This window comes from Pristiophorus japonicus, chromosome 9, assembly GCF_044704955.1.
Source record: "Pristiophorus japonicus isolate sPriJap1 chromosome 9, sPriJap1.hap1, whole genome shotgun sequence".
NCBI classification, from domain to species: domain Eukaryota; kingdom Metazoa; phylum Chordata; class Chondrichthyes; family Pristiophoridae; genus Pristiophorus; species Pristiophorus japonicus.
Window position 1 is genome coordinate 75,092,277 of NC_091985.1, and position 22,831 is coordinate 75,115,107.

Below are 22,831 nucleotides of genomic sequence, written 5' to 3' on the forward strand. Positions count from 1 at the left end.
CAGTCATTGAAAGTTGGCATGCAGGTACAGCAGGCGGTGAAGGCGGCAAATGGCATGTTGGCCTTCATAGCTAGGGAATTTGAGTATAGGAGTAGGGAGGTCTTACTGCAGTTGTACAGGGCCTTGGTGAGGTCCCACCTGGAATATTGTGTTCAGTTTTGGTCTCCTAATCTGAGGAAGGACATTCTTGCTATTGAGGGAGTACAGCGAAGGTTCACCAGACTGATTCCTGGGATGGCAGGACTGACATATGAGGAGAGACTGGATGGAAAGGGCCTGTATTCACTGGAGTTTAGAATAATAAGAGGGGATCTCACAGAAACATAAAATTCTGACGGGAATGGACAGGTTAGATGCAGGAAGAATGTTCCTGATGTTGGGGAAGTCCAGAACCAGGGGTCACAGTCCAAGGATAAGTGGTAAGTCATTTAGGACCGAGATGAGGAGAAACTTCTTCACTCAGAGAGTTGTTAACCTGTGGAATTCTCTACCGCAGAGAGTTGTTGATGCCAGTTCATTAGATATATTCAAGAGGGAGTTAGATATGGCCCTTACGGCTAAAGGGATCAAGGAATTTGGAGAGAAAGCAGGAAAGGTGAATGATCAGCCATGATCTTATTGAAATGTGGTGCAGGCTCAAAGGGCCGAATGGCCTACTCCTGCACCTATTTTTTATGTTTCTATCCTACGCTGTACAGACATCTATCAGAAACCAACAGAAAGTGATCAAATGTGCAAAGGTATTTGATTAACAACCCTTCCTCACAGAGTTACCTCAATGGCATGTTGGGCACTGGCAGTGCTATAAAATTGGTCTCTATTTCCTTTGGTCAAAAATTCTCCTCTGACCTCCCCCAAGATATACACTCCTCGTCAGAGTACGCGTACTTTATCCAAGTGACCATAATTTACGTGAGCCTTAACAGCGAGTGTCAGCAGTCTATTCCACCTCGGGGTGTGGGTCAATCTGTTTCGCACATGTTCACAAAGGAGCAACATCTACATGGAGCAGTCAAGGCAATTTCACAATGAGTTTCTCAATTACATAATCCACAGGAGTGGGTATTCCAAATTTTTCCCTAAATTTTCACCAGAAATTTAAATAGACCAGCCATAACCAGCAACATGGCTACAAGAGATGGACAGGGGTCTGCAACATATGGCACATCCCCGACCTCAGAAAGCCTCTCCATCATCTACGATTCAATTATGAATGCAATGGAATACTCTCCACTCACCCAGATGACTGCAGTCACAACACTCAAAATGCTCAACCCAAAGATGCACCATAGCACCTCCCAGCTCTTCACTACCACCAAGAAGGACAAGAGCACGATCATGGAAACACCATCATCTCAAAGTTACACACCATCCCGACATCACTGGATTAAAATCCTGAAATTCCCTACCTAACACCATCAATACAAGAACTTCAAAAAGAAGGCCCACCACCATCTTCTCAGGATGGGTAATAAACGTGACCTTGCCAGGAGTGCCCACATCCAAATAGCTGGCGGGGGGAGGGGGGGGGGTAAGAAAGAGGAGCGAGAAATACAACTGCAGCACACAATAAATCAGAACGCTCATAACTAGACCAACGCAAGACTCAACTCTACAGCAGACTAGCAATCAATTAGACAGGCATTATTAAAAAATGCTAAATAAGTCATTGACTTGGGCATTTTGAGCAATACACGGCACTTCAGAGCAACATAAACTGCAAGCACAAAGAAAGTTTGAACAGGTTTAGCAATTAATTATCAATCCAAGATAATCTCTTGATTTTCTTCCAAAATCTGGCTCTCAGGAAAGTTTAGTATTATTCATGAACAAAAATTCCTTGAGGGCTATTCTACCACAGAAGACATCACAGTCAAGCTCAATGTCTTGCTTACTCCGCATCCACATTTGATTAGAGGTTGCTGCTTAGCGATCAGGAATAGAATCCATGGTTCATTTTGTTCTCCCTAGCCTGGGACATAAAGACCGACTGTAATACTATGGCCTTCGCTAAAGTTGGCCAACTCAACCTGGGATGTTCCTAATCTACATAACGCAGTGCCACACATACTCCTGCATTTACCAAAGTGAACCATCAGAGTCACACCGTTTGCACAATAGGATTTAATGAAGGTGGATACAAAAATAATGCGAGTTAAGATTACTGTTGATATGTCACTGGCACACTTTCCCTATTGTAAACATGGTATTTAAGAATTAGACTTGAATCTTACCTGGCAGGTTACATTGCAGTAGAATGCTAGTTTACAACGTCCACACTTTGCCAAACCCTCTTTACTGCAAGAGAAAAAAAAAAGTGTTTACTCGGCAGCTTACAAGGCTTTGTAAGAGCAGCTCAATAGTAAGGCTCATGATTTGCCGCATTGTGATCTCCTAACTTGCCAGGTGTAGTACGATTTTGTGCATGGGTATCACAATTTTACATAAAATGTCCTGGAAGCAGTAAAATGGTCAGCTATAGATTTCATACTTCTCTCCCCACACCCACAGCAAATCAAACCCAATTTAGGTGTGATATCCTCAAACAGGTAGGTTTGGAAACAAATACAAAACATAACTTGGAAGGCTTCTGGCCCATGTGCACCATACTGTGGCCCACGAGTCCAAATTTCAAAGTCAGAGCTTTGCAAGTAATGCAGTGCTGTACAAAAGCAAAATACTGCATATGCTGGAATCTGAAATAAAAACAGAGAATGCTAGAAATCTCAGTGGGTCATACAGCATCTGTGGCGAGAAACAGAGTTAACGTTTCGGGTAGATGACCCTTCATCAGAACTGGTAAAAGTTCGAAATTAACAGATTCTTAAGCAGCACTGAAAAGGGAGTGGGGGTGGGGGGAGAAGAACAAAGGGGAAGGTCTATGATAGGGTGGAAGACAGGAGAGATTTGAGAAACAAGTAAGGTTGATGGGCCAACTTGAGATGGTAATAGCAGATGTTAGAAAAAGATGAGTCTAGATAGAGTGTGAATGGCAGAATAATTACCAGCTGTCATGAGAAAGAGAAAAAAAAAAATGTACGATTAACTCCCCCCTGGGGGGGGGGGGGGGGGTGGTGGTGGAGGGAGCTATGTTTAAAAAAAAAATGGAATAATATGGGCAGAGGTTATAGTCTGAAATTGTTGAACTCGATGTCAAGTCCAGAAGGCTGTAAAGTATCTAAAAGGAGGATGGTGATGTTCCTCGAGCTTGCGTCGAGCTTCATTGGAACAGTACAGGAGGCCAGAGTGGGAGTGGAGCGGAGAATTGAAGTGACAGGCGAACGGAAGCTCGGGGCCATGCAGGCGGACTAAACGAAGGTGTTCTGCAAAGTGGTCACCCAATCTGCGTTTGGTCTCTCCAATGTAGAGACCACCACATCGCGAGCAGCGAATAAAGATGCGATTGGTGGTGGGATCATGCTGGAGGTGGTGGGTATGGCGGAGGATGATCTGTTGAACGTGGAGGCTGGTGGGATGAAAGGAGAGGCCAATGGGAACCCTGTTGTGGTTCTGAGGGAGGGAAAGGGGTGAGAGCAGAGGTCCGGGAAATAGAACGGACACAGTCAACCACAGCAGAGAGGAATCCTCGGTTGAGGAAAAAGGAAGACATGTCAGAGGCACTGGTGTGGGAGGTGGTGTCCTAAGAGCAGATGCGACAGAGACAAAGAAACTGGGAGAATGGAATGGAGTCCTTACAGGATGCAGGGTGGAAGTGTAGTCCAGGTAACTGTGGGCTTATAGTGAATGCTTGTCAATAGTCTATCCCCAAAAATGGAAATAGCGAAGTCGAGGAAGGGAAGAGTCGGAGGTGGACCACGTGAAGCTGAGGGAAGGGTAGAAATTGTTTGCAAAGTGAATGAAATTTTCAAGATCAGGGCGAGAGCAGGAAACGGCACCAATACAGTCATCAATGTACCGGAAAAAGAGGCGAGGGAGGGGACCGGAGTAAGCCTGGAACAAAGAATGTTCCACATGTCCCACGAAAGACAGGCATAGCTAGGACCCATAGCAGCACCTTTAATTTGGAGGAACCGAGTGAAGTCAAAGGAAAAGTTGTTCAATGTGACAACAGGTTCAGCCAGGCGGAGGAGGGTGGTGGTGTATGGGGACTGGTTGGGCCTCTGCTCAAGGAAGAAGCAGAGTGTCCTCAGGCTGTTCTGGTGGGTGATAGAGGTGTAGAGGGATTGGACATTCAGTGAAAAGGAGAGAGTTGGGGCCAGGAAACTGGGACGGAGGGTCGGAGGAATCGTGGGTGTAGGTGGAAGAGACTAGACAAGGAGAGAAAAGAAGAGTCTCGATAGGAAGAAATAAGTTCCGTGGGGCAAGAACAGGCTGAAACGATGGGTCTACCGGGGCAGTCCTGACTGTGGATCTTGGGAAGGAAGTAAAAGCGGACTTTGCAGGGTCGGTGGCTGTGAAGGGAAGATCTTCAGAAGAGATGAAGTCAGTGACTGTCTGGGAAATGATGGCTTGATGTAGTGAGCTCATGGTCCAGTGGGGGGAGGGGGGGGTGGGGGTAGGAGGTGTCAGAGAGTTGACGATCAGTCTCTACGGTAAAGGTCAGTCCGCCAAACAATAATAGCGCCAACCTTGTCAGCAGGTTTAATGTAGAAGTTGGGGTTGGATCGGAGAGTGGAGTGCTGCAAGTTCAGAGGGAGGTAGGTTGGAGTGAGTGAGGGGAGCAGAGACATTGAGATAGCCGATGGCTCGTCAGCAGTTTATATTGAAGAATCTAGAGACGGTAAGTAACCAGGGAGGGATCCGAGTAGAGAGAGAATTCTGAAAACGAGAGGAAGGGTCAGCTATGCAGTTGGGGGGGGGAGAAAGGGAGTAGACGCCTAGCCGATGAAGCGGACATGGAGGCGAAGGCGGCGGAAAAAGAGCTCAGCATCGTGCCAAGCTCAAAATTCATTGGAGGTGGGGGGGGGGGGGAGCGTAAGGGGATGAAGCTCAGGCCTTTGCTGAGAACTGATTGTTCGGGGTCAGAGAGGATAGTGAAAACATGGCAGGGGGTGAGAGATTGGAAGAAGGGATGGGATCAGAGGAAGGTGAAGAAGGGGTGTTGGTGTCCAAGAGTTGTTGAACCTTACGATCCTTGAAAGCTGAAAGGAAGGAAAAAAATGTTGTTAAAGTGCCGGATGAAATGGAACTGCAGACCAGAACAGCTTAGAGTTGGTTTGTGCAATGCTGTGCTTTGCTTTGCTTTCCTCCTCATTTCTTACCATTTAAAAAAAAAAGTGTCAGTTGTGGCTCACTGGCAGCCCTCTTGCCTCGAAGTCAGAAGGTTGAGTGTTCAAGCTGTACTCCAGAGACTGGAGCATAAAATCTAGACTGACACTCCAGTGCAGCACTGAGGAACGTTAAACCAAGGTCCCCCCTCAGCCAGACACAAAAGGTCCCATTAGCACTATTCGAAGAAAAGTAGGGGAGTTTTCCCCCGGTATCTAAACAATATTTATCCCTCATCCCCAAAACAGATCACATTGTTGTTTGTGGGATCTGGAGGTGTAGAAATTAGCTGCTGCATTTCCTACATTACATCAGTGACTATGGGTCCAAGTTTCCACAAGAAAAAAAACGGGCGCCCCTCCGAGCTGGGCGCCCGTTTTTCGCGCCTAAAACGGCGCCTAAAAAAATCCTCGGTATTCTCCACCGACTTACAGGTCCTCTGGCCCTCGGCGCAGCCGGCACGAGCTGTGGGGGGTCGGAGCCAGGTCCCGGCGCTGAAAACAGTGCCGGGAACTCTGCACGTGCGCGCTACAGTCGGCACGCAAGTGCAGTAGCTCCAGGCGCCGAACTGTGTGGGAGGGGCCCGAAGCACGCAGCCCCTAGCCCTGGCTGAATGGCCTCACTGGGGCTGCGTGAATGAGGCTCCTCCCACGGCCAGCTACTGCTCCCCGCCCGACCAGACCCGACACTCGCTCCCCCCCCCTCCCCCCGCCGACCAGACCCGACACCCGCTCCCGCCGACCAGACCTGACCCGACACCCCCCCCCCCGCCGACCAGACACCCGCTCCCCCCGCCGACCAGACCCGACCCGACACCCGCTCCCCCCACCCCCCGCCGACCAGACCCGACACCCGCTCCCCCCCCCCCCCGCCGACCAGACACCCGCTCCCCCCACCGAACAGACCCGACCAGACACCCGCTTTCCCCCCCCCGCCGACCAGACCCGACCCGACACCCACTCCCCCCGCCAACCAGACGCCCCAACCCCCGCCCAGCTCCCCGCCCCGACACCCGCCCTGACCCAAGACCCGCTCCCCGCCCGACCAGAGACCCGCTCCCCCGACCCGAGACCCGACTCTCCCTCCCCCTCTCCCTCTCTCCCCCCTCTCTCTCTCTCCTCCTCCCCTCTCTCTCTCTCCTCCTCCCCTCCTCCCCCTCTTCCCTCCCTTCCCCACCCCTACCCTCCCTTCCCCACACCCCCTCTCGCCCTCCCCCCCTCCCCCTCTGCAGCACGAATGGCTGCAGAATTCTCCCTGGCTGAAGCACTTTCACACAGGTAGGAAGATGGTTTATTTAATCTTTTCTTGGCTTATAAATGTTTATTCAGGTTGGATTTATTTGTATAATATTTGTAGAAGTATAAATAAGGATTTATTGTCGAATTTAATGAGTTCCCTTCCCCCCCACCTCGTTCTGGACGCCTAATTTGTAACCTGCGCCTGATTTTTTAATGTGTAGAACAGGTTTTTTCAGTTCTACAAAAATCTTCACTGGCTCCATTCTACTTTAGTTTGGAGTACATTTTCACTGTGGAAACTTTCAAATCAGGAGTCAGTGGCCGGACACGCCCCCTTTTGAAGAAAAAATTCTGTTCTAAACTAGAACTGTTCTACCTGACTAGAACTGCAGAAAAAAAAATGTGGAGAATTGAGATTTATAAAACAGTCCGTTCTCCACCAGTTGCTCCTAAAAATCAGGCGCGAATCATGTGGAAACTTGGGCCCATTATTTCAAAAGTACATCATTGGCTGTAAAGCACTTTGGGACGTGTAAGGCACAATATAAAAAGGTCAAGCCTTTGAGTGTATGTTACAGAATACCAACTGATCAGATTTTAATGAATGCAAGAACAGGCATTCATTGCAGCTGAGAGCTTGAAAGCTCTGCACCATCCTGGAACACATGACAACATTCTCACGCTGCAAGGTTTACAAGTTAGCACTCCTGGAGGAATTCCTTCAATGCACCAGTACAGATAGAACAACTTCAGATATAAATAATCTATATCTACATGTACAAAAGCAAAATGTACAAAATTATTAAAATTAGACCTGTGCCACACAAAGGAATGTGGATGCTCGTCTGGAAAAAAACTAATTTGTCAACAGTGATGCTGAAATCAAAAAGGATGTAGACCTCAGCCATGCACAGTTTAAACTGCTCTGAAATAGCACTTAGTAAATGAGATGGTGTGGTACTCAAAATACAATAAAGACGAGAGAAAAAAAAGCACGATGATAAGAGACAAGAGTTTTTTTTTAAATTCTGAAGCAGGAAGATAAATTCTAGGATATTTAAAATATAGATTGCAAGATGGGATTATAAAAACTCTGCTGAGACACTCTGGGTTTAAAAATCTGCAGATTACACATTGACCTACATTTGGTGCCATGCAAAAAAAATAAACTGTTGTTTTGCATCAAATATGGCTGAACACACTTGGAAGAAAACTTAAGGCTTAAAATTAAACAGCAACATCAACTTGCATTTATATAGACTGTTCAACACAGTAAAATGTCAAGGCATTTCAGGTTCAGCAAGGCAAGAGAGGGAGGGCAGAACATTTCGGAAGGGTGGGAAGCACTACAGACCTGATGGATCAGTGACTTCACTCAGAACATCCTTATGGATGAGGAAGGTTATTCAACCCATCTCAATTCATTCATCTAGAAACACCCTAGTCTCTCCTTTCTCCCCCGCCACGATATCCATTGCTGCATCTAATTATTTCTATAACTTTATCTGGAGGTCCAGCCCCACTGATCACTGTGTGTGAAGAACTCCCTGGTGAGATCAGTGCTAATTTTTTTTTTTTTACTAGTTTGAACCCTTGTCCTATTCTCAATTTAGTTTAAAGGTACAATTTGGCATTCACCTTTTCCATTACCTTATCTGTATTATTTACCTCCATAAGATCACCTATCAAATGCCTCCTTTACAGGCTGAAAAGCTCACGTCTTTGCAATCTTTCCTCATAACTCAGACTAAGACTTGGGATCAGCCTCATGGCTCTTCTGTACAGTGCCTCCAACATCTAAATGGCTCCTTGGTTTCTCAGCAAAAAGAACTGGACATTACCCTTGTGGTCTGGCCAAAACCGTAGAGCTTGATCACAACTTCTGCAGCTTGCTTTCTATTGTTTTGGCCCCGCCAATTGCTGCTCGGAATTGAATGGACATGTTGAACATCAAGTCTATTAAGACTCCTCCTAGTCTCTTTCAGCACCATTCATGGGACACAAGTGCTACGCATTTCTCTTCCTACATATAGTAATCGGCATACAATAAGTTTCTGGCTACTTAAATATTCTCCAACACTGGCCCAAGTAACATCCTGTACAGGCTGTTTATAAACTACCTTGGACACACAGAACACTGGCTATGACATTGCCAAATTAGTGACATTTTTCAGTTGAATTCTGACCATTTCCTCTGCAAACCACACAAATTAACATAAAATATGTTAGTGCTAGTCTTGTCAAATGCTAGTTTTCGGTGCTATAAAAAGTGATCTTACAGCAAGACATTTAAACACTAAACATCGCTGCAACAGCTCATAGCACCATTATGTCCATTTACAATATTACAGGATTATCCCACAAAGAATGTAGGAGTGAAATACCAAAATTGTTGTTTTTCTTTTCAATTGTATTTGTGTGAATCATAAAATTTCTTTTTTTGTAAATTTGGGGACATCATGCTGAGATCGAGTTAATTTCCTTCACTGTCCTAATCTCAAAAAAGCACCCATATTGGAGCAGCAGTATCCAATGGGCAGCCTGCGGGAGAAATCTAAGCTCCTTTCACCCAGCCACTGTTTCTAGGATTAAAGCCATTGCACAATTAGCTTCATTGAGTTTTGTGCAGGTAATACAAGAAAAAGCTGGGTTCAGATTAATATCTTGGCTGCAGCTCTTGAAACCTCCCGGGTCCCAGTGGACCAGAAAAGGCTGCTCCCTGATTAGTGGATTGAGATGAATCAATGATCAGCCTTTTTGCACTAATCAGTCCTTAAACCCAGGATGTTTCAAAAGTGAATCATCCCAGTTTTCAAGCTATAGGGAAGGAGAAGGATGGAGTCACAGTGAAGTGGTGTGGGGAAAAGAGAGGAACAGAAGGATATGGGTGAAGATAGTGGCAACATAAGAACACAAGAATTAGGAGCAGGAGTAGGCCATATGGCCCTTCGAGTCTGCTCCTCCAATGAATAAGTTCATGGTTGATCTTCAACCTCAACACTTTCCTGGCCTGATACCCATATATCCCTTGATTCCCCTAGAGTCCAAAAATCTATCGCTCTCAGCTTTGAATATGCTCAACGACTCAACATCCACAGCCTTTTGTTGGGACCATTCTAGAATCTAGAAAAATCACAACCAATGAATCCACTATCTCTACAGCCACCTCTTTTAGAAACCTAGGATGTAGGCCAACAGATCCAGGGGATTTGTGCAGAAGAGGGAGAGGGCTTGTATTGTGTGTGTTTGGCCTGAAATTTTTCAATACAAATTTGCAGTGTGTGTCCAGGGCCTGGCTTTTGTGTAGCGGTTTTGTTTTTTGGGTTTATGGGGAGCCTGAGGGAATGAGTGTGTGTGTGGCGGCTTTCTCATCCTAGTTTTCAAATCCCTCCATGGCCTCGCCCCTCCCCATCTCTAACCTCCTTCAGCCCTACAAACCATGGAGCTCTCTGCTCCCCTCCAATTCTGGCTTCAGCCACATTCCAGATTTCCTTTGCTCCACCATTGGTGACTGAGCCTTCAGCTGCCGAGGGCCCAAGCTCTGGAATTTCCTCCCTAAACCTCTCTTTCCTCCTTAAAAATTAACCTCATTCATCTGTCCCAATATTCCTTTATGTGGCTTGGTGTCAAATTTTGTTTGATAATGCTCCTGTGAAGTGCCTTGGGACATCTGTACTACATTAAAGGGGCTATATAAATGCAAATTGTTGTTTTTTTGCTGGGGGGCGGGCGGGGTGGGGAAAGAGAGTGGGTTGAATTTTCTGTGCACCAGGGCTTCCATTGTATCCAGGCATTAGTTCCAGAAGGCTGGCCATCCCTGCCCTACGACACCAGTGTGATACTTCTATATCCCACACTAGCCTTCTCGTGGGCTCTCAGGACGGAGTTTACTAATTTAGGGTTCATTAGTGCCAAAGTGTGAATCATGGGTCCATGCACATTATGAGCTAGGTTTCAACAGTCCAAACTCATTTCGCATTGGACCTTTATACCAGCCGATAGACTTTTAACTCATCAGACTGGGATGAAAGTCAAATCCTAGTCACGAGAGATGAACAGCCAATGTATAAACCCCTTGCATCAAATCAACATCTCACCCAATATAAACCATTTGAAACCTACGAGCAAACAAACCTCAGAAAACACTAAGTAAACCATGGCGTTCTGCCATAGCACAAATTTTCCCTCAAGCCTACCAAATGTCATGAAATAGAACATATTGTGGACAGGTTGGAAAAAAAAATTATTCCATCCATTACTCCTAAATTTCAGCCCACAGCTAGTCAAGACGGGTTAGTAGACTCTGCGGCAGGGAAACGCAAAAGAGAAACAGATTTCAGAATAGAAATCCATAGGTGCTGGATTTTTGGGTTTGGGGCGAAAACAGTAGCGGTGTGTGAAAATTACCGTTTTCTCCACCACTGATTTCTGCGCCAGAGCGCATTGCAAAGGGAGGCATTCCACGATTATTTGCGGCGCAAAACTCGAGTTGTGTCAACTTTAGTGCGGGGTCGTTTGTGCTGCAAGAGGGGCCTTGGGAGAGAGAATTTTATTTTTTTTTGAAACATTTCCAAGACCCTTAACTAATCAATCGCTGCAAAAAATTAAAACTTTAACTTATTTTTTTCCAGGTTTTCTAACTTACCGCTGCTGGCAGGGCTGCACGGTCGCTGTTCTAGGCACGGCGTACGGGTTGGGAGAGAGACAAAACTCTGATGGTAACGCAATCCGTGTCGTTACACATCCGGCACAGTTCTCCCCACCGGTACGTCCCATTGCTGCCACAAAGGAGCCGAGGATCTCGCCAGGGCTTTTGCCGTGGAGGGTCAAAACGCAGCAAAAACCCCTCAAATCCAGCCCAAAAGTCTTTACTTAGGATAAGTGACTGTGTTGCAGCAAGTCATTTGCTGTCACTCAATTCTATTCAGAAGTCAGCATTTTTATTTCTTCTGGCACTTTCCTAGCAGGATTCAGGCAATGATCACACTACATGCAACGAGTTTAGAAAATCACTATCAAACCGCACTATGTCATTTGCCTGATCTTAAATCCATTTGATTAGTGAACACAAAAGGAAGTCTTATGCAACAGGAATAAGCACCAAATCCAGTTTATAAATAAAACTATGGCATCTGATGTACACACTCAGAGCTCAGATACACTCAATCTTTTAAGTTGGAAAATATATTAGAAATGCCAACACAGCTGCTCCCAGGACAAAACAGGCATATGCACATGTACTGCACGATTTGGGGTATCCTGGCATTAGTCTCCATCATGGGAGTATAGCGGATAGGATAATTCATCATAACTCCAGCATTATCACCATCCCTTGATGGTCCAGTAGGTTTATCCTGAACCCTGATGGCTAGTGTTGGAGAAAGAGAAATAAAATTGTATAGTCAGTGTGTAATTAAGTCTGCTGCAGCTTCTACAGCAAAATTCATGAAAGCAAACAGTATTATTTGACCTAGTTCAACTTATGCACAGTGTATAGTACCTTTACCAACAGGAATGTTAGATCCTAACAACACATTTTTATATAGCAAAGATAACAGAAAAGAGGAGGAAGGGCACCAATTTCAAGTTGAATTACACCAAAGAAAAAAAACTTGCATTTATATAGCACCTTTCACGACCTCAGGATGTCCCACTTTCCAGCCAATGAGATACTTAGAAGTGTCACTGTTTAATGCAGGAAAGATGACAGCAATTTGCACACAGCAAGGTCCCACAAAACAGCAGTGAAATAATGACCAGATTATCTTATTTTTTTTAAAAAGTGATGTGGTTGGCCAGGTTACTGGGGAGAACTCCCCTGCTCTGCTTCAAAATAGTGCCATGGGATTTTTTTTTTACATCCACCCGAGGGGGCAGACGGGGCATTGGTTTAATGTCTCATCGGATAGGCGGCAGCTTGAGCAGTGCAGCACTCCCTCAGTACTGCATGGGAGCATCCGTTTAGATTGTGTGCTCAAGTCTCTGGAGAAGTACGTGAATCTACAACTTTCTGACTCAGAGGTGAGAGTGCTATCACTGAGCCAAGAAACGTTGCATTTAATAATAAAGGGTTTATGTTTTAGACCAGAACTGAGAAACATCACTCAGGAATATCACATGAAAAGCAAGTAACAGGAGGCTGCACCTTCTCCTATGAACCAATAGCTCCCATTTACAGGATCACCCAGAAAGCAGAGCCTAGGCAAAGCACAGATAAGATGCTACCGAAGCAATTGTCGACATGTTCCCTCTAAGCTGCATGCATGTGCAGCAATCTTGAAGGTATGCGCAAGCCATTCACAAGCTCTCAGATACCACGCACGTAAAACATTTTAAGCTATTGTGCATTGAAAAACTGGCTGTGCACAATAACATTTTAGAGGGAACAAACAGTGCTTTACATGAACATGTCACTGCACAAAACCAACATGCTGTGTATTAATAAAGCAGACATTCTTCAGTCAGGAGTACAGGATTTTAGGGTTTACCACTACAGTTAGATTGGACTACCCTGCAAATTTTTTGTAAGTATATTTTGTTTTGCGAACGACTTGTATTTATATTGCGCCTTTAACATAATAAAACTTCCCCAGGCGCTACATAGGAAGGAGCGTTATAAAACAAAATTTGACACTGAGTCACATAAGGAGATATTAGGGCAGGAGACCAAAAACTTGGTCAAATAGGTCATTTTTAAGGAACGTCTTAAAAGGAGGAAAGAGAGGTAGCGAGGCAGAGTTGAAATTTCAGAGCTGAGGGCCTTGGCAGCTGATGGCACGGTGACTGATGGTGGAGCGACTGAAATCAGGGATGCCCAAGAGGCCAGAATTAGAGGAGTGCAGACATCTCGCGGGTGGGGTGGGGGGGGTTGTGGGGCTGGAGGAGATTGCAGAGTTAGGGAGAGGCGAGGTCACGGAGGGATTTGAAAACAATATATGAGAATTTTTAAATCGAGGCGTTGCTTAGTTGCTTAACTGGGAGCCAATGAAGGTCAGTGAGCACAGGTGATGGGTGAATGGGACTCGATGTGAGTTAGAGCATGGGCAGAGTTTAGGATAACCTCAGGCTTACGGAGGGTAGAATGTGGGAGGCTGGGCAGGATTGCATTGGAATAGTCAAGTCTAGAGATAACAACGGCATGGATAAGGGTTTCAGCAGCACATGAACTGAGGCAGGGATTGAGTTGGGCGATGTTCCGGAAGTGGAAATAGACGGTCTTAGTGATGGCGTGGTTATGTGGTCGGAAGCTAATTTCGGGGTTAAATATGTCCCACAAAGGTCGCGAACAGTCTGGCTCAGCCTCAGACAGTTGCCAGGGAGAAGGATGGAGTCAGTGGCTAGGGAACGGAGTTTGTGGTCTGACAACCTACAGCCTACGTCAATTATTTCTGGGTGTCTCTGACAGTGGAAATAAAAGCAAACATCTTAAACAGCAATGGAACAATAAATTTCACATAACAATGTATAATTAGTAACTCATTACTGTAAATAACAGGAGAACATTATGTTCCCGTTGACAACCACTCCGCTACCCTTTGCAGCCTATATAATCTATCTAAATTTGGTACTAAGGCAACAATATGCGTTAACCCTTGAATGAATGCAGCTGCATGACTACAATCATTTAAAAAAAAATCTTCTGAGTAAATTCCCAAAAACATACTTCTAGGCTTCTGTAAATGCAGCTGTGCAATAGGGCTGCAAGTCGCTCAATCGGTGACTAACTGCGCCTAGCTTCCCCTCCTCCTTGGCCAGAATTGCAACTGCATACCTGCAATACGATAGTCCTTGGTGCGTCATCTGGGCCACCAATAGCACCTCGCTAAAGTTTGTTACAGGTAATTCGCTCTACTGAGTAAAATGACTATGAACAGCTCAAATAATTATGCTGCGGTCAGCAAAAGTGATTTAACACAAAACTTGAGATAGAAACAAAAGGAAAACAATGTAAAATAACCGTGCTTGAAATTTTGTGTGTGTTATTCCTAGTTGCAAGGTCAATTATAACATTATTTGCAGCAGATGAAATAGATCAGGTAGATGTGCTAAATGTGGGAAAGCACCTTAAAGTAGAGAAAACAATATGATCAGTTTTAAGGTCCAAATGGAATAGAAAACACCAGTACAAAAACTAGAAGACAACAAGGAATGAGGTGGAAGGAAAGATTGGCACACAGGATTGCAGAGCAAAGTTCTCTATGGCAAGAACTTTAGCTTCTTCGACATGTAATTGATTGTAGCGCTGTCAATAGAGGATTCCTAATGTAGTGCAGCAGTGTCATCATCAGGCGGTCTAAGCAGCCGATCATATCGAAGAATTCTCAGACAGCAAACTAGGAAATAAAAAGCACTGATTATCGTGGCCACTGTCTCAAGCTGAATGAAACTATTTGCAATCTCTGCGTGTCCTATTTGACCCGGAGTGGAGCTTTCTATCCTATCCACTGCATCACAAAGAATGCCTACTTCCACCTGTGTAATATTGCTCCTCTCTCCCACCCCCATCTCAGCTCATCTACTACTAAAAACATTCTTTTGCCTCCAGACTCCTAGCCAGTCTCCCTCAATAAACTGGAGCTCATCCAAAATTCTGCTGCCCGTATCCTATCCTGCACCAAGTCCTGCTCACCATTCACTCCTTCCAAGATTGCCTATTTTTATTGCACCACAAAAGGTAGGTCAATCTATCTGATGCATGAAAATGTATCTGGAAACATCTCAATAAAATCCATACTAGCAAGATGACTAGCCACTCATTCTTAAAACAAAATTCTTGACATTCTCTCTCTCAAATTCTACAGTAGCACAATGTTTTCATGCATTAGTTTTTTTTTTAAAAAAAAGGGTTTTTTCTGTCAAGACGATGTTTGCAACATTAACCATACATTTATGATCACATCTGTACTTTTCCCCCCCAAAAGAAAACAATCCTTTTAAAAAAAAAACACAAGGAAGGGAGTGATTGAAAAACAAACAAATTTGTTTGCTCTTCTTCCACAGTAAGAATCAGCACTGCAGTTATACATTACCACCCCCTGCAGCGTGACCCAATTTTCAGAACACTGTAGGTGTACTGCTGCATCTCATAGAATCAGAAAAATGTATAGCACGGAAGGAGGCCATTTCGGACCATCATTCCCGCACCGATCGACCAAGAGCTATCTAGCCTAATCCCACTTTCCAGCTCTTGGTCCGTAGCCCTGTAGGTTACGGCACTTTAATCTGAGGAAGGATGTTCTTGCTATTGAGGGAGTGCAGCGAAGGTTCACCAGACTGATTCCTGGGATGGCAGGACTGACATATGAGGAGAGACTGGATCAACTGGGCCTGTATTCACTGGAGTTTAGAAGGATGAGAGGGGATCTCATAGAAACATATAAAATTCTGACAGGACGGGACAGGTTAGATGCAGGAAGAATGTTTCCGATATTGGGGAAGTCCAGGACCAGGGGACATAGTCTTAGGATAAGGGGTAAGCCATTTAGGACTGAGATGAGGAGAAACTTCTTCACTCAGTTGTTAACCTGTGGAATTCTCTACCGCAGAGAGTTGTTGATGCCAGTTCATTGGATATGTTCAAGAGGGAGTTAGATATGGCCCTTGCGGCTAAAGGGATCAAGGGGTATGGAGAGAAAGCAGGAACGGGGTACTGAAGGAATGATCAGCCATGATCTTTTTGAATGGTGGTGCAGGCTCGAAGGGCCGGATGGCCTACTCCTGCACCTATTTTCTATGTTTCTAAGTGCACATCCAAGTATCTTTTAAATGTGGTGAGGATTTTGGCCTCTACCACCCTTTCAGGCAGTGAGTTCCAGACCCCCACCACCCTCTGGGTGAAGAAATTTCTCCTTGTATCTCCTCTAAACCTCCTCACAATTACTTTAAATCTATGCCCCCTGGTTGTTGACCCCTCTGCTAAGGGAAACAGGTCCTTCCTAGCCACTCTGCCCTACAGGGCACAACAGACATGATTTTTGCAGTGTGACAGCTACAGGAAAAATGCAGGGTACAGTACCAGCCCTTATACATGGCCTTCTTCGACCTTAAAGACCTTTGACACGGTCAACCGCGAGGGTCTATGGAGCGTCCTCCTCCAATTTGGATGCCCCCAAAAGTTCGTCACCATTCTCTGCCTGCTCGATGACAACATGCAGGCCGTGATCCTTACAAACGGATTCACCACAGACCCAATCCACGTCCGGACCGGGGTCAAACTGGGCTGCATAATCGCCCAACCCTCTTCTCAATCTTCCTCACCACCATGCTCCACCCACAGGTCAACAAGCTCCCCGCAGGAGTGGAACTAAACTACAAAACCAGTAGGAACCTGTTCAACCTGTGCCTTCTCCAGGCCAGATCCAAGACCACCCCAATCTCTGTCGTCGAGCTACAGTACGCAGACGATGCCTGCGTCTGTGCACATAGAGGCTGAACTCCAGGACATAGTCGACGTATTTACTGAGGCGTACAAAAGCATAGGCCTTACGCTAAACATCCGTAAGACAAAGGTCCTCCAGCAGCCTGTCCTCACCGCAAAGCACTGCCCCCCCAGTCATTAAGAACCACGGCGCGGCCCTGGACACCATGGACCACTTCCCATACCTCGAGAGCCTCCTATCAACAAGAGCAGGCATCAACGACACGGCCTCCAGTGCGTCAGTGCAGTCTTCGGCCACCTGAGGAAAAGAGTGTTTGAAGACCAGGCCCTCAAAACGGCCACCAAGCTCATGGTCTACAGGGCTGTAGTAATACCTGCCCTCCTGTATGGCTCAGAGACATGGACCATGTATAGTAGGCACCTCAAGTTGTTGGAGAAATATCACCAACGATGTCTCCGCAAGATCCTACAAATCCCCTGGGAGGATAGGGACACCAACATCAGCGACCTCATTCAGGCTAACATTCCCAGCATTGAAGCACTGACCACACTCGATCAGCTCCGCTGGGCAGGCCATATAGTCCGCATGCCAGACACGAGACTCCCAAAGCAAGTGCTCTACTCGGAGCTCCTTCACAGCAAACAAGCCATCCTTGACCTTGGCACCAGGAAGGCAACATCATCATCATCATCATCATAGGCAGTCCCTCAGAATTGAGGAAGACTTGCTTCCACTCTTAACATGAGTTCATAGGTGGCTGTACAGTCCAATACGAGAACCACAGTATCTGTCAGAGGTGGGGCAGATAGTCGTTGAGGGAAGGGGTGAGTGGGACTGGTTTGCCGCATGCTCTTTCTGCTGCCTGCGCTTGATTTCTGTATGCTCTCGGCGACAAGACTAGAGGTGCTCAGCGCCCTCCCAGATGTGCTTCCTCCACTTAGAGCGGTCTTTGGCCAGGGTCTCCCAGGTGTCAGTGGGGATGTTGCACTTTATCAGGGTGGCTTTGAGGGTGTCCTTGTAATATTTCCGCTGCCCACCTTTGGCTCGTTTGTCATGAAGGAGTTCTGAGTAGAGCGCTTGCTTTGAGAGTCTCGTGTCTATCATGCGAACTATGTGGCTTGCTCAGCGGAGCTGATCAAGTGTGGTCAGTGCTTCGATGTTGAGGACGCTGATGTTGGTGCTTCTGTTGTCCCAGGGGATTTGTAGGATCTTGCAGAGACATCGTTGGTGGTATTTCTCCAGCGACTGGAGGTGTCTACTGTACATGATCCATGTTTCTGAGCCGTACAGGAGGCAACATACCATCCTGGAGTCACGTCTGCGGCCACAGAAACACCTGTCTGCTCCCCTAACTATTGAATCCCCTACCACCACTATTGCTCTTCCATTCTTCTTTCACCCTCCTCCCTCCCCCCAGCTGAGCCACCAGTGGTGCCGTGGACTTGGCTGTGGCTGCACTCCTCAGGAGCACCATCAATCTCACCAGTACTCAGAACAGAATACTGCTTGGAGAGCGAGATGGACTCCGGGGGACAGCTGCACTACCTGCCTTGTCCTCCTCTTCTGTCTGGTGGTCACCCATTCCCTCTCTGCCTGCACACTCTTGAGCTGCGGGGTGACCACCTCTTAAAACGTGCTATCCACGAAATTCTGAGTCTCGCGGATGCACCGCAGTGACTCCAGCCGTCGCTCAAGCTCTGAAACGCGGAGCTCGAGTTGCTGCAGCTGGAGACACCTCCTGCACATGTGGTCGTCCAGGCTGTGTGAAGTGTCCAGGACTTCCCACATGCCACAGGATGTGCACTCCACGGGACTGAGCTGCCCTGCCATCCCTCTAGTTAATAGACTCGAAACTGTCGAACAGAAATAAACTCTAAAACTTAGCAAAACACATCCAGCCACTACTCAGCAATCAGCTGATTTAATTAATGAGATTTTTTCAGATTAGAAATATCACTTATGTTCACTTTTTTAAAAAATAAATTGATTTTAATCTTCTCCCTCTTTCCAAATTCCCAAGTGAACCACTCTGCTTAAGTCCACTCCGTTCAAGACCTCTCTATGCAGACCGCTCTATCACAATACCTGACCGTAGGCAACCAAGACAGCAACACATCACTTCCCAAGTCGAGGATATGTTAGGTTTAAATACAAAAAAGGACAAGGACAATAAAACGTGAACATATTCAACTGGAGGAGGGCTAATTTCAGTGAGTTGAAAGAGGATCTGCCCAGGTGGATTGGAATCAAAGATTGGCAGTAAATGAGCAATGGGAAGGAGATAGTTTGGGTACAGTCTAGACACACTCTCGGGGGGGGGGGGGGGGGGGGGATAGGAAGGGCATCCAAAGCTAGAGCTCCCTGGATGACTAAAGAGAGAGATTAAAATGAAAGTGGACGAGGAGGCTTATGATAAATATCAGAAAAGTACAGGGGAGAAATGAACAAGGAAATAAAACTGGCAAAGAGTGTATATGAAAATAGATTAGTGGGCAACATAAAAGGGAAGCAAAAAGTCTTTGATAAACATATAAACAGTAATAGGGTAGTCACAAAAGGAGGGTGGGAACGATTATGGACTAAAAATGGGGTCTTCTTGTGGAGGCAGAGGTACTAAATGAGTACTTTGCATCTGTCTTCACTAAGAGGATGCTGCCAATGTCATAGTAAAAAGAGGAGGTAGTAGAGAAATTGAATAGATAAAAAGAGATAAAGTAGATGTACTCAAAAGGTTGGCAGTGCTCAAATGAGAAAAGTCATTTCCTGATAGGAAGCACCCTAGTTTGCGGAGGGAAGCAAGGGTGGAGATAGCAAAGGCTCTGGCCACAATCTTCCAATCCTCCTTAGATACAAGAGCAAATGATACATACATATTCAAGTATATGGACTTGGGTATACAGGGCATAATTTCAAGATTTGCAGATGACACAAAACTTGGAAATGTAGTAAACAGTGAGGAGGATAGTAGTAAAGTTCAGGAGGGTATAGACAGATTGGTGAAATGTGCAGACACATGGTAAGTTCAATTTAATGCAGAAAAGTGTGAAGTGATGCATTTTGGTAGGAAGAATAAGGAGAGGCAATATGAACTAAAGAGTACAATTTTAAAGGGGGTGCAGGAACAGAGAGACCTGCAGGTGTATGTACACAAATCTTTGAAGGTAGCAAGACAAGTTGAGAAGGCTGTTTAAAAAATACCATACAAATCCTTGGCTTTATAAACAGAGGCATAATACAAAAGCAAAGAAGTTGCACTTAATCTTTATAAAATCAATGGTTGGACCCCAGCTGAAGTATTGTGGCCAATTCTGGGCACCAAATTTAGGAAGGACATCAAGGCCTTGGAAAGGGTGCAGATGAGATTTACTAGAAAGGTACCAGAAACATGGAGCTTCAGTTACATGGAGAAGCTGGGGCTGTTCTCATTAAAGCAGAGGTTATGGGGAGATTTAATAGAGGTAAGAGGAAAGGTTTTGGTAAGAGCAAGTATGGAGAAATTGTTTCCAGTGATAGAAGGCTCAGTAACCAAATGACAGACTTAAGATAATTGGCAAAAGAACCAGGAGAGATAAGGAGAATGTGTGTTTTTTCTTACAATCTGGAATATACTGTCTGAAAAGGTGTGGAAGCAGGTTCAATAATAACTTTCAAAAGGGAATCGGATAAATTCTTGAAGAGGAAATATCTGCAGAGCTATGGAGAAAGGGAAGGGGAAATGAGACCAATTGGATAGCTCTTTTGAGGAGCCAGCACAGGCTCGATGGGCCGAGTGGCCTCCTCTGTACTGCATAATTCAATTTAGCACCTATAGCAGCAATTGAGCACCAAAATCTCAGAATCATACAGCACAGGAGACCATTTGGCATATCATGCCTGTGTCAGCTCTTTGAAAGAGCTATCCAAACAGTCCCACTCCCCTACTCTTTCCCCATAGCTCTGCAAATGTTTCCTTTTCAAGTATCCATCCAATTCTCTTTTGAAAGTTACTATTGAATCTGCTTTCATCGCCCCTTCAGTCACTGCATTCCAGATCATAACATCTCACCGCCTAAAAAAAAATCATCTCCCTACTGGTGATCTTAAATTGGTGTCCTCTAGTTACCAGCCCTGCTGCCAGTTGAAACTTTTATAATCCTTCATAATTTTGAACAACTCCATTAAATCTCCTTTTAACCAATCCCAGTTTCTCTAGTCTCTTCACATAACTGAAATCCCCAAATCTGGTATTATTCTTAGTGTTTAGAATTCCAACTGTGGTGACACTTTTTTTTTTTAAAAAGTACTTCATTGGCGGTGAAGCGTTTTGAAATGTTCTAAGGTCATGAAAAGCGCTAGAAAAATGCAAGTTTTTCATCTCATCTGCCCTCTCAAATCTAAATCTAAAACAGAACCTTCAGATTTTGTACAAGTTACACAGTCATTTCAGTTACATTAAGAATGTTACTCAGAAGAAATTCCAAACACTGTAAGGACAATGTTTTGAAAACTCAGTGCTCAAAAGGGAGTTATAAACACCCTAGAATAATGATACAAATGATGTAATTCTAATAATACATTGGTTGGAAATTTTTTTTAAAAGTGTGTCAGAGCTTTCACCACCGCTAACTTGTCCTTGGAGAACAATTGATAAATTGCACGGAAATGTTGATTTGTGGTACACACTGACATCCCGGGTGAGCCCACTTGTAGGTACACTCGGAGCCAGAGAGAAAGCGGTGCAGTCATGGGATCCCCAGGCACGCAGGCAGCCAGCCAGCTGCAACAAACACCTTTTACTGCAATCCGCGCGTCACGTACCGAGCGAAGCACAACTCGCAATGATTCCCCCGCTCATTGACCGTCAGGACGTGGGTGTAGGCCGGGCAGGTGAAGAGCAGCTCCCCGACCCGAAAGTCTTTCTGGGCCAGCAGCCCCCTGCCTTTGCCCTCGCTGAGAAATTTCTCCATGGCCCCCGGCATGGTTAGAGTGAGGCGGCCGGCCGGCACTCCAGCGTGTCGCCGCTCGCCTTCTTGCTCCTCCGCCCCGCACACGCTCACCCGCCGCGGGGGGGGAGGGACGGAGGGTCCGGCCCTCTCGCTCGCTCGCTCGCTCCTTCCCTTTGCTCGTCAGCGATCACACCCCATGGCTGCCGGCCTCCATCCAGCCCTTCGCCCACAGTGCGTCACTATCCGCCCAGCCGGCACCAACTACTTAAATGGCAGCGGATCGGCCGCGCTCCCCGCTCACATCCTCATTGCTGCAGCGAGCCACAGGCTCCCCCCGGGTCCAAGCGCTCACCGTCTCTCTGCTCCTTTCCTGTGTCCATCTCGCTCTTGAGCAGACTTGCACCAGATTGTTCCACTTCTTTATTCTTCTCTCTCTCTCTCTCTCTCTTGCAATCTCCCTGAAAAATTGCAAACCTGTTTTTTTTTTTAAAGCTTTGCAAGCTCGAGAGTGGAACTTTCTGCGGCCCGCAGACGTGACTCCAGGGAGGGTATGTTGCCTCCCTGGTGCCAGGGTCAAGGAACAGCTGCAGGACATTCTGAGGGAGGAGGATGATCAGCCAGAGGTCGTGGTCTATCGCAGCACCAATGACATAGGTAGAAAGAGGGACGAGGTCCTGCAGACAGATTTTAAGGAGCTAGGAAAGTGTTTAAAAAGCAGGACCTCAAAGGTAGTAATCTCCGGATTACTCCCGGTGCCACGTGCTAGTGAGTACAGAAATAGGAGGATAGAGTAGATGAATGTGTGGCGGCAGAGATGGTGCAGGAGGAAGAGTTTTAGATTCCTGAGGCATTGTGACCGTTTCTAGGGGAGGTGGGACCTGTACAATCTGGATGGGTTACACCTCAACAGGGCCGGGACCGATATCCTCGGCGGGGTGGGGGTTGCTAGTGCTGTTTGGGAGGGAGTAAACTAGTTTGGCAGGGGGGGGTGAGAACCTGAGAGTAGATTCAGAAGGAAGAAAAGAAAAGCTGGAAATGGAAGGCATAATATTAGTAAGCA

General features: G+C 46.0%; 1 protein-coding gene across 2 annotated transcripts in view; it reads right to left on the bottom strand.

The window, feature by feature from the left end:
• Positions 1-22,097, bottom strand: part of LOC139273099 (N-lysine methyltransferase SMYD2-like) — a 62,855-nt gene extending 40,758 nt beyond the window's left edge. Inside the window, exons 1-2 of one of the 2 annotated variants that reach the window (XM_070889468.1) lie at positions 21,644-22,097; positions 2,235-2,298 (exon numbers count right to left, since the gene is read on the bottom strand). In XM_070889468.1, coding sequence (XP_070745569.1) covers positions 2,235-2,298; positions 21,644-21,804 — 225 coding nt within the window. In that variant the 5' untranslated portion in view covers positions 21,805-22,097. The remainder of the gene's footprint in view (positions 1-2,234; positions 2,299-21,643) is intronic. The other variant, XM_070889469.1, reaches the window with a different exon arrangement.
• Positions 22,098-22,831: the final 734 nt, after the last annotated feature.